Raw genomic sequence first — 13,225 nt, forward strand, 5'->3', positions numbered from 1 at the left:
TTATGAATGATTCACTACTTTATTTAACTGAAACCTAATTGCAGGTCTTTCTGTGTCACATTCATTGTGAGTCCAGTAAAACAGATGTGTGATAACCCTCATTTCACTGCTGAAGAGCTGGCCTACCCATGGTTGAATTAATTCCTTGGGGAACACCTCATAGCGACCTACTTCCCATGTGTAACAGTGTGGTAAGCAAACATTTAGCAGAAGCAGAAGCAGAAGCAGAATCAACTAGACCAGTGGTTCTCAACTGGTTTGACCATGGGACCCTTTTCCAATGGTAATTAGGCAGTGACCCAAATTTTTTATGTAATCCATACAAAATTACACACACACACACACACACACACACACACACACACACACACACACACACACACACACACACACACACACACACACACACACACACACACACACACACACACAGTTGTAATCAAAATTATTCAACCCCCATTGCAAATCAGGTTTATTGGTAAAATGTACAGACTTTCATCTGTTTGCAATGAACAAATCAAACAAAAGTAATTGAAATAGCTCAACAAAACAAATCTTTGAAGTGGATTTCCCAAATTCAACTGAAAATGCCACCTTTAATGACTTCTGCAGTCTCAAAATTATTAAACCCCTTCATGGCAAGCATCTTTAGTACTTAGTAGAACACCCTTTTGCTGTTATGACCCACTGCAAACGAGATGTATAACCAGAAACCAGCTTCGGGCAGCGTTTATGAGGAATCTTAGCCCATTACTCATGAACAATGGCCTCCAGTTCAGTAATATTCTTGGATTTGCGTTCTGCAACCGCCTTCTTCAAATCCCACCAGAGATTGGAATTCAAGTCAGGTGACTGTGATGGCCACTGTAGAATCTTCCAGGACTTCTTCTGCAACCAAGCCTTGGTGGAATTTTAGGTATGCTTGGGATCATTGTCCTGTTGGAAAGTCCAATGATGCCCAAGCTTCAGCTTTCTCACTGACGGTATGACGTTTTCTCCTAGGATTTCCTGATACTTCAATGAATCCATTTTGCCTTCCACACACTGTAGGTTTACAGTGCCAGAGGATGCAAAGCAGCCCCAGAGCATCACTGAGTCACCACCTTGCTTAACTGTAGGCAGAGTGTTCTTTTTAGCATATGCTTCGATCTTCATTCACACTTTTTCCAGACATACCACTACAGGGCTCTAGAGTGCGACCAATTTGGTCGCATATGCGACCAAATTTTGTAAGTGTGCGACTAACATTTTTCCTAAGTCGCACCGGTGCACCTAACGTCCTCGCATCCGCTGCCTCTCCACGGACGTTTGTTGGCGTTTGTTCTCCTTTGACGGAACTCACACTCTTCTCTCACGCGGTGCCACAGCTCGCACGACAGCCCTGCTTAATAATGAGTGACGACGGAGGACAGAATTAAACATTCAAACGTAGCCTGGTTACACTTAAGGTCTGTTATATTAGTCTGATTTTATTTAAAATTTCGGCTTCCAAAGATTATAAAAAAATATATATTGAGGTAAACCCATTAAAAACTATCTAACTACGCGCAACTTCTTCCCTTCGCAGCATTAGGCGGTCATTTCTCCCTAAAACTCAGAATCAGAATCAGCACGATCAGTGATTGTTGTAAATGCAGTCTAGCTACTGTTGCTAAATTGCGGGACGCGTTTAATAACTGAAAGAGATATTAAAAACACAAAAATCTGCGCAAGAGATGCTGTTCGCATGGCGGCGCGCGCTCCGAAACAGACCGAGACCGGCCGAGACAAGCAAATTATACTTTCGGTTTCATGTGCAGATTGTGCGCGTCTAAACGATCAATTGTACACAAAAGCGTGTCAATTACCGGCTTTGAGATTCACTAAAACAGTTTATGTCTTAAATGGACGTAGTTATGGAAATAGTTGGGAGAAAATGGTGCATCAGTAGTAGCCTATTAGATCTGCATTCTGCACCCGGTCTTAAAGGGGCCGCAGTCTAATAAACATGCTGACGATTGCGCCATTACTGTAAATCAAACAACAAGAGAAAAATCACTCACAGCTCTTGAAAGAATAACTTCAGCTTTAATAAGCATTAATCTATTTATGATAAATTTTACAGTGTTATTTTACATTTTATTACTTTATTAGATTTCTTTTTAGACCATGCCTGAACAGTAATGTTGATAGGCCTTCCTGAAATTAAAGCACTGTGTAGGCCTATATAAAGTGTATCTTTGTTTAATTGTTTATCTTTTGTTTATCTATTGTTTATCTTTGTTTGTTATATATAAAACAAAAAGAACCATAAGAATACAGTTAAAGTACTGTATCGATAAGCAGTATCGGTAAGAGTAGGAATACCGTTAATAATTGTGCTTCAAAAAATAAATAAAAGTTTTTACCTACACCTTCTTGTTTAAATTCATTTACATAATATATATGAATGTGTATAGAGCGTAATAAAAAGGTGACCTTAAAATTGTGGCGTTAAAGGTGATACAGCCGAGGAAAAATTTGGGTGCACCCAAATTTTGTGCTGGTGCACCTAAATAAAAAAGTTAGGCGCACCAGTGCAACCAAGGCAAAAAGTTAGTCTGGAGCCCTGCACTACCACTGATCCATAGGGCTGAACAGAATCCCAAAACTTCTGTGGCTTATTTATATGATTTTGAGCAAATTGGGAGAGAATTTTCTTGTGCTTTTGGATCAGTAATGGTGTATGCCTTGGAGTAGCATGTGTTTAGGATGTGCCTTATTGTGTAAGCTGAAACCTCAGTGCCTGTTGCCACCAACTGCACCAAGTCTTGCTGCAGGTCAATTGCTGTCACTCAAAGGTTTTTCTGAACCTGCTTTCTCAGGTTGCAGCCGTTGACTGCTTTCCTTTTCTTCCCCGTCCAGGTAGTGTAATCACTGTTCCTTTAACTTTGATCTTGCAAACTATGCTTCTAATGGTCTCTCTAGGAACATTTAGTGCTTTCACTGTCTTTTTGTATCCTGTTCCTTGTTTGTGAAGGGCGATGACATTTTCTCTTAACTTTTTGGAACATTCTTTTGACTTAGCCATTTTTGTTACATGCAGTCAAACGTGACACTCAACAAACCTAGCCAGTTCAGATATAGTTCATATGTTCGAGCTCAGAGAAATCTGGTGCAAAGGATTCTATTCAGGTGATTGAATAATTTTGAGACTGCAGAAGTCATTAAAAGTTGCATTTTCAGTTGAATTTGGGGAAACCACTTGAGACATTTGTTGTGTTGAGCTAATTCAATTACTTTTGTTTGATTTGTTCATTGCGGTTTTCAAGGAACTTAATAATTTACAACGTAACTACGACATAACTACGACCGCCAGTTGAGAAACACTGAACCAGACAGTCTTTATTTAAAATCCAAAATAAGTAGGAGAGCTCATGAAAGAACGCAAACCACATAAATCATAGGCCTATACGAGAACCGATAAGGGACTGAACATAACAGGGAGTTTAAATACAATTACAGTTGTAATGCATAATTTTCAGCAGATGTCATTCTCATCTCTTCTTGTTGCCATAAAAGGCAGACACTGCCTTATACTGATCCTAATAGATGAGAGGAAGCTGAAAAAGAGATGTTCATTGGGGATTCTTTACATTTACATTACATTTATGCATTTAGCAGATGCTTTTATCCAACAGCTTCTCCTTCAACATGGTCTTCATCTTATTATAGCTCTCAAAAAGTACTACACATGCTGTACTACACAAGATCTGTAAATTTGATTAAGTTGTCCCAGCTCAGTAAGTCTTGATTTTTGTTGGACTTTTCAAAGATGACTCCAACAGCTCCACCTTTGTCTAATGCACTTTAACTATCTTGGGTCTAAAGCCAAACTGCTTGGGGTGTTACCTAAAAGAATGGGTGCTAAGTTGTTCTGTCACATGCCTTTTAATGACCTTAGCATAAAAGTTGTAAACCTTTGGGCCTGTAATTGTGCAGCTCTAATAAATTCCATGCTTTATATATAGGTGTTATAATTGCTGTCTTCCATGCCTTTAGGAAATCCCTAAATTGATAGACCTATTTATGATATTTTAAATGGGACCAGACAAACACTCACTCAATATTTTTGGCAACACTTTGTGAATTGAACATTTACTCTGTTAAATGTTCTCAAAACAGGTCCTTGTTGCTCTGTAGAAAATTAATAGAATTGGGCTTTGACCCTGACCATTTCTATTTTGTGTATTTGGAATTTTCCAAAAATAATAAAAAATTCAATAAGTACAAGAAAAAAAAAGTACAAGACTTGTTTGTATTTTTATACATATATCAAAGTCATTCAGCTTGAATACAATATATGTTTTCCTTCTATTGTTTAAAAAAAAAAAATCTTTGTTCATTTACACAATTTATGTCACGTCTGGTCTGTTTTATTTTTGCTTGAGTTGGACTTTGAGGGTACGTTTACACAACAACAAAGTATTAAAATGGAAACGTTTTTCCTTTTCACATACAGCTAATCAACCTTCACTGGTTGATTGATTCTCTGCACCTGTTTGTCATTCTTTCATTGTATATTTAGCCCTGCCCTATGTTTGTTACTTTCTTTGTGCAATCTCATCTTTAAAAAGTGGTTGGATTGTTTGCTGTGTTTTGTATCCAGAATATCTAAGAAGCGTTCAATTGAACTTGTTTTCAATAATCAACTGCTTGCAAATAGTGGTGGGCAGATCGAGACTTTGTGAAACAATGAAACAGTTGAAGCAAATGTGCCATATTGTGTCGAGGCTTCGAAACAATCCGACACCCGTCTCAACGGTGACACCTAGTGGTCACTTGCAGGTGTTGATCTGAAACAACCTTGACAACGAGCCATTAAACGGATAGTTCACCCAAAAATTCTGTCATCATTCACTCACCCTCAAGTTGTTTAAAAACCTGGGCCCGGTTCCCCAAAATGTTCTTATCGCTAAGTAGTTATTAACCTAGTACTTAAGTTCTCTCTTAACCTTAATGCACGGTTCCCGACATGTTCGTACGCTAAGTATATCTTCTGTAAGTCACACTTTCGTAAGGTTGGTCCAGACCATTCGTAAGCTCTCTCTTAGCGTTGTTTGCAAGTCAAACTATGGTATGTTGACAATGTTGTGGCTCAACAATGATTTTATGCTATATATTAATATATATACTAATAAAAAAAAATGTCCGCAATGGATACAGGACTATTTATGAAGTTAACTTTATTTGGTATTAGAACTAAAATGGTGCTAATTAGCCTTGGCTATTTTCTAATGTCATTAAAGCATTAATGATTGTCAATCTATAATTGGCATTCACTTTTGATAATTATAATCTTGCAAACAATTTGCCTCTAATTGGAAAAGATCTATAAATGGATAAGCATGGTGGTGTCCAGTAAGCAACCAACTATGGCAGCGATCCAACGTGTCAACAACTCATTATGGAGCTTCTGGACCTTCTCAGACCTGCGCTTGCCAGGCTAACACGGCGGAATTTTGCTTTAAGCCCTGAAATCCAGCTGCTTGCAGCGCTAAGGTTTTTTGCTACAGGGAGCTTCATCGAGGTTGTGGGAGAGGGCTACGGCCTAAGCAAGACCTCGGTGTGGAGGTGCGTCCACACTGTCACCAACGCCCTTCTGCGCCATGCCGGGGATTACATCCGGCTGCCGGCAACACGTCAGGAGATCCAGGAGGTGCACCAGGGCTTTCATGCCATTGCTAGCATCCCCAGAGTCTTGGGCCTGGTGGATGGCACACTCATCCCTATTGCCAATCCATCAGTGATTGATCAGGCGTACATATCGCGAAAGGGATACGCGGCCATAAACGTGCAGGTTATAGTGGACCATAGGGGTGTGATCTCTGACCTGGTGGCAAGGTGGCCTGGCAGCACCCACGACAGTTTTGTCTGGGCCAATTCTGCCGTGGGTGAACAAGCGGAGAGAGAGGGGTTTGGTCAGAGCCAGTTCCTCGGGGATAGTGGATACACTCTGAGAACATACTTATTCACACCGATGACCAACCCACAGACTCGGGCTGAAAGAGCCTACAATGTTGCACACGTTCGCACGCGCAACATTGTTGAGTGTGCATTGGGCATCTGGAAGCTGCGCTTTCGGTGCCTGCACAAGTCGGCAGGAGGACTGCGCATGAAGCCTCACAGGTCTTGCGCAGTTACGGTGGCAACGGCCATACTCCATAACATAGCTGTGCGTGGAGGCGCACCTATTCCGGAGGGGGAGGAGGTGGAAGCGGAAGAGGAGGAAGATGGAGAAGCAGAAGTTGAGGTCCTCTATCCTCCACAGAGGGCTGCCCTGCACGCTGCTGGGGTTGAGGCAAGGCAGCTTTTGATTGAAAATGTTTTTGGTTGATTACTTTTTCTTTTTGAATTAACTTGCTGAGCTATCATTAGCCATCATCCATGATTGAATGGACTTTTCTTTTGATTCATATTATAATGGATTTTTTATTTTTCTGAAAAATAAACGTCAGTTTCAAACCTTGCATCCATTAAACGTTCTGTGTGTGATTCTAATCCTTTACACCTTTACTCATTCATGCCATTGTGTCCATTTTATAAGTGCTCTATGCAACGCCAATCATTGACATGCTTCTCTTAATGTTGACAAAGGAGTGTACACGTTAGAATTTCTGCATCAAAAATTGACATATGCCCAAATGACCACGTCTCATAGCTGATTCATCTTCATTCATTTATAGGGCATTGAACGCAGGTCACATGGTTGTCAGAGGATTCCCTTTCCACTGCTTTGCCTCATGCATAGCTTTACGTCAAACACACAGATAATGTACATTACAAACTAATGTCTTTACGCAGCCTCTTCAAATGAGACTTTATATCTGAATATGCACTTAGAATGTCACTGTTTAATTTCCTTCTGGATAAATAAGGTATCTCAAAGATAGAGCAAGATTTTATGCATAGGTTTCCAATGGCAATCGAGAATCAGTTGTTGACTCATTAAGGATGACATAATCTTGTTTATGATCAAGTATTTTTAATGAAAATGCGCATACATACAAACATACACAGACATTGTCACTGGTGTGACTGTTGCTCAGCATCTATAAAGACAAATACATACCAAAATGAGATTAGGAACTGTGATGAAAGGCACATTAAAAAAAATTATAAACTAAGAAAAACTGGCTCACCTTCAGCTGGCAGCAAGATTGGTACCGAGATTGAGGGCCTGTTGAATTGCGCCTCTGCTAGGGCATGCTGCTGCTTGGCGAGTTCCAGCTTGGCTCTCTTCAGCTCCACAGACTGGCGAGCGAGCTCATTTGCTTCGGTCAACTGGCGCTGAATGTCCTGCAACACGACCAACTTTTCTTTTTCAATGTTCACCAACTCTTCGCTACACCGACATGGTGAGACTCTGGCGCAACGTTTTGATGTTGTGTAGCGAAGTCCTGACGAAGACCGGTGTACGGGAGGTGGTGGTGTAGTGCACCTTTCCGGCTCGGTGCTGCCAGGTGAGGAGAGTGCTGCAGGTGGCTCGGTGTCTGGGGAGCATGGCACATTGGGTGGTGGCGATGACCTGGAACATGAGGTCTGTGCAGCATCACCTATTTTAACGTCAATCCCCCCAGGGATTCCATGTGAGACTGTGTTTCCCATGATCGCCAGTGCCTTCTCCTCAAGTGCTGTTAGGGGTTGCACCGAACTGGTCCCCGCACCTGTCCTCGCCCGGTCTCTACGGACAGCAGAACCTCTTACTTTAACCTGGCTTGAAAAATCATGCCATTTTTTTCTGACGTCCTGCCAGGATCTTGGTGTGCCTCCGGAGGCAGATATCTTCTTTGCTATGTCGCTCCATAGCTCTTTTTTGTTGCTGTTGCACAAGTTATTACGAAAGCTGGAAAACAGTGTCACCTTGTGCAAGCTCACCTCATCCAGCAAAAGTTGAAGTTCCTCTGACGAGAAGCTTGCTGCCCTTTTTTTACGTTGCTTCGCCATATTGTGTGTGTGTGTATCTATCTATCTATCTATCTATCTCTCTCTCTCTCTCTCTCTCTCTCTCTCTCTCTCTCTCTCTCTCTCTATGTTCATTGTAGATAGGTTGCTTTTTATTGAAAACATTAATTAATGGCAATCAATACCGCATTAAACAGAAGTAACTGCAGCTGCTTGCCAATCAATTCTCTTTCATATAAAAGTGTTTTACATAATTTTTAGAAGTCTTTAAACCCATGTAAAGAAGCTGCACAAGTGGCACAACGGGATAAGGAGGGTGGATGATTAGCGAGGGATACCCGGTTCGTCTACCCGTCACAACATATTGTGTGAACATATTACTGACAATTTAACCATTTAATTAATAGCCTATATTTTACTGATAACTTACACTATGTTAAAATAAAAGTTACTGGAATAATTTGAGGAATGTTTCATTTGGATAGAACGTGTTGTCTTTCTTAACGCTGTAATGCACCGTGTGAAGTGTAAAATCGATTCCTGAGCAATCGATGCCAACTAATTCAGCACCTTCACTTGGGACAGCGCCTTTGTTAAGTTGAACTTAAGCGGCAGCGATTTAAGAAGCTTCCAAGAGACACTTCGGGGAACACACTTAAAAACATAAACTACTTTGGTAAGACATATCTTTCAAGGTTTCTTAGCGGGCTAAGTGTGAGTGTTATCGGGAAACCGGGCCCTGTATGAATTTCTTTTTTCTGCTGAACACAAAAGAAGATATTTTGAAAAATGTCGGTAACCAAACAGTTGATGGACCCCATTGACTTCCATAGTTTCCCTTCCGAATCTTGCAGAGACGGAGAGCGTGAGTAGGAGGTGTCCATGAGCTAGGAGCAGGAGAAACCTTTGCTAGGTATTCTGATTAATTATTTTGTCATTTTGCCTCCACGTCTCCCCGATTGCCCGCGAGCTTCTCCTCCTGTCCATACGGTAATCTCTCTACTGTGCGACAGAGAGTCGCGTGGTTATGACGCAATCGTTAGCCTACTTTTACAAAAACTGCTTCTACGGGGCTATAACATAAGCTACAAGGTAATGGAGCATTTTATACATTGTCGTGTTTCTTTAGAAATAAATAATGGACAAATGGAGTCTTTAAACGCCTCAGATGTGAAGTTATTCGCTGTCAAAGTGACGCCAAAATGAATGGGAGTCAATGGGATGCTAACAGCAGGTGAAGTTCTGCTACAAGATGGTGGCACGCGGCCGGCTTCAACTTCCGGTCGACTTCCTTCCCGCTTGCAACCTCCCCGTCTCTCTCTTGAAACCAACACGGAAGTGAGTTAAACTGCAATTCATTGACTGGCCGCTTGAGGCTGGCTGCAGAAGTGAGTCAAATCTGTATCTCCCCCATGTTAAAATTACCAACTTTACAGCAGAAAAAAACATGTTTACAGCCTGGTTCTCTATGTGGCTTTGGTTAACACAGTCTATACAGCTAATTTTGCCCTTCATAACAACTGTGAGGGGGGTGAATATTTTTTATAACTCATCCGTTTAGTTGATTCATATTTAAAGTTCTGCATGCATAATTAAGGGTGTGTCCACTTTTGAGTGACAGGTGGATTCCCGCTGATGTCAATGCTAGCCGTTTGTTTGCTGTTAGCAAATTTTAGCTGCTGAACTTGCCATCTCTGCAGTGTTTGTGCTTTTTTCGGGATTATTTCATACAATTTAATACACCCATTAGCACTACTTGGCCCACGGCTTTGGATTCCGTCGTTGTCGTCGAGTATCGTTCGAGAGAACAACCAGCGCTGGTTAGTTGGTTGTTCGAGAGAACAACCAACTAATCCAAATTAAAACAATTCCCCATCGTCCAAATTAAACAATTCCCCATCGTAAGTACACATTGATGGCCTAAGACACGAAACGAGCGGTTTGTGTGAGAAAACGAACAGTATTTATATCGTTTTTACCTCTTGTACACAGCCACGTCCAAGTGATCTGAGAGTGCGGGCGGGTATAGATATATACACTAGATGTCGCCTTGGCTATTGCAGTTCATTGGAACGAAACCGTAGCCAAGGCGACATCTAGTGTATAAAGGGGCCGCAGGGGCCACTTGTGCTTTTAGGGGGCACACCTTTAACATTCACCTTAACCTATTTTCAGTATTATTTCAAGTCATTTTTCACCATGTCATGCATGACTGCAATCTCTAGAAAAAGCTAATAAATAATATTAGCTAAGCTAATAAAACAATTTCAATTCAAATGAATGTTTCATTATGTTTAATTGTAGTGTGATATAATGATCAATAATAACACATTTTTAGCATCTAAGCACATCTAGGCACTTTTTTACACCTGGGGTGGGCGATATGGCAATAATATCACAATTTTTGTTTTGTTTTTCAGAAAAAATCACGATTTTATCATGATTCTTTTTCATGTTGGTTTTACTATTTTGCATGTGACTGAGCATTACAGCCAAACTAATGTCCCTATTTTAAAAACAAAGCCTTATAACAAAATATAGGTAACAAAATATAAAATAAAAAAGAATGGCAGACATTTAGGTCAAAGTGGCGAAGCTAAAATCTTTGTCACTATTTTCTTTGTTATTAAAAATTAAGAACAGAGATACATATTACACATACACAACTTAATATACAAATGAAATAAACAGTGCTTTATTTTTTCAGCTATAGGTGTATTTAACAGTAGAATTGAAGAAAGTAATTAAATGGACAAATATGAAAATAAAACACAACAGACTTAAAGTTCTCAGTCAAGAGCAGTGAATGATTTCCTCTGTGTGTTTTGTTGTTTTATTAACATTAACGGCATAGTTCTCCCCCCAAAAAGTCATAATTTACTCTCTTAAGTTGTTTTAAACCTGAATAAGTTTCTTTCTTCTGTTGAAAATAAACGTTATTTGAAAGAATGTCAGTAACCAAACAGTTGATGTACCCCTGTGACTTCCATAGTATATTTTTTTCCTACTATGTATGTCAATGGGGACCAGCAACTGTTTGGTTTTGGGTGAACTATCTCTTTGAGAACAAGCGGCAGCATGTTTATTATTAGGGCTACTGTCTCTGTAAGAACTGCACGCGACGCGTCTAATATACACGCATATATATATGACAAGCAGATTTTAATTAATTTTCTCTGTTTGCTTTCACTTTAGACATAACCAACTTTGTTTATGTAAACATTGTCTGTATTTGACAGTATTAGCGCAATATTAGACTCACAAGATAACTTAGTCCAGTAACAGGCTTTTAGTGCATGTGCGCGTCGAGTGTACGCGCTCAGTAAAGCGCATATTTGAACAGCGCATCAGCAGCGAATGACATGTTTAACCGGCAAGGCTTTAAAGCACATGCAAATAATGAACTTTTGTGAACTGCAGTGTCCCGTTCCTCTGCGTTAACATTTGATGTGAATATACGTCGTGCTGCAGTGTAGACTATAGATGAAGGCGCCGCAACTGATAAAATGCGCAGTTGTAAGACTTTCCCTCTCTGCCGTGCGTGCGCGCGCTATCGGTTGGTTTGGACGACAGTCTCGCATGCGTGCTCGCTCTAGGTTCTGGGAGATTTTTAACTAATTTGCGCCATAACTAGTGGTCCATCCAGTAGTTAAGAGCCTGAATTGTTTATAGTAATTCTGAAATTTAGTGCACATGAGTGAAAAAAAAATAGAGCACAGAAGAATGTCTATTTTTGCGTGAGATTTCTTTGTTGAGCGTGAGAGCGTGAGATTGAGGCTGAATGCGTGACTGTCACGCGAGATGCGTGAGAGTTGGCAACCCTGCACTACTGGCGGAAACTGCAATGGGCTGAATTGGAACGTCCTAAGCCCTTGATCACTTGGAATCAGCTGTAGAGTTTATTTATTATTTAAAAAAATTTTCCCTTTAAGAATTTGTTTAATGCAGCATCCAAATGTTTATAGGTGTGTTTGGGTTGTTTTAAATTAAAAATATATATTATTAATATATCATAGAGTTGTCTGTTGTGGTGGTGATTAGATGAGATATGTGGTGACGTCACAATCGTACTGCATTGTGGGACATATAGGTGCCTGAAGTGTACATTTGAAGCAGACTCGCTCCCTCTGTCAAAATCGAGGGAACGAGGGTCTGTCCATATAAACTTCCCTCGTCCACTTCACGTGGAACGCACTTAAAAATGGCGGCAGGGATTCCCCCAAGGGGAAGTGCTTAGGGAAGTTCGCAAGTGCGTGTCTAAAAGTGGACTGGAACGCAGCATAAAAGTGGACTGGAACGCAGCATTCGAATTCTAACCGGAAATAGTAGACCATCCGGGTATCTTTGGAATACTCATTTCAACATACTACGATTTGGGACGTACTAATTCTAGTTTCGCATACTATTTAGGACGGATAGTATGCGAATTGGGACTCAGCAAGTGTTTTCCACCACGCCGACTCCACCCTCGCCACGCCCCCAACTATGACTAGTTGCCGACTGTATGTATGCTGCCTTCACGTGCTATCGGAAATTTCCTACTTTCCTGCTTCCCCCAAGTCGTGATTATGAGCTCATATCATTCATGTCCTATTTTTTTAATTAGGAAACTAGTTCCGATAGCACGTGAAGGCATCATTAGCCTACATCTACTTAACATCTTTTCAAGAACACTCGTTGCGTTGTGACAGTGACAGTAAGACCCGCCTTCTTTGATTTGATTGGCCATCTCGGTCATTTTGACACTAACGAGCGCTGTTAGATCGCTAAGGTGGGCTACAGACTAAAAAATGTAGCCTAACTTTTAAAACTTTTTGTCATCCTAACAACAAACAGCGTTACTCATTCTATAGCCTATACTAAATGAGAGACAGATAAAATGAGAAAATATGAACTAGGCCTATATATTATTATTATTTTATCCCCCCAAGCCCCCTTTGTAGTTTACTTCAAATGTTCACAAAATTTAGCCTAACTTAAGATACCTGTTCATTCATAGTAGCAATAAATGGTCTAAGTCATCTTTGTCAGTAAATACTGGCTATCTCAAATTGTCTGGGTCTCGACTCGACGTAAAGAAATGTTTTTAACGTAGGCTAATTGTAGGCCTAGGCAAGGCTACTTGCTACACCCTTTATTGTGGAGTAATATCGAAATTGTGATGCTTTAGTATTGTGCACTGCAGATTCATCACCTAATTGCACCTGTTGCCCAATACCACACCTTAGACGTCATAGCCTATATAGCCTACCTTTGAAATACTCTGTCCCAATTTTTTTCTTGTCAGTCTTTAAACTTTGAA

At 40.5% G+C, this 13,225-nt stretch overlaps 1 protein-coding gene across 1 annotated transcript; it reads left to right on the forward strand.

The window, feature by feature from the left end:
* Positions 1-5,425: 5,425 nt before the first annotated feature.
* Positions 5,426-6,355, forward strand: LOC309495524 (putative nuclease HARBI1; the record flags this gene model as incomplete). The annotated part of the gene is made up of 1 exon (XM_082165305.1): positions 5,426-6,355. One exon carries the CDS (start codon positions 5,426-5,428, stop codon positions 6,353-6,355), a length of 930 nt encoding a protein of 309 aa, XP_082021431.1.
* Positions 6,356-13,225: the final 6,870 nt, after the last annotated feature.

Source organism: Leuciscus leuciscus (genome assembly GCF_965113295.1).
Source record: "Leuciscus leuciscus genome assembly, chromosome: 3".
Taxonomy (NCBI): Eukaryota; Metazoa; Chordata; class Actinopteri; order Cypriniformes; family Leuciscidae; genus Leuciscus; species Leuciscus leuciscus.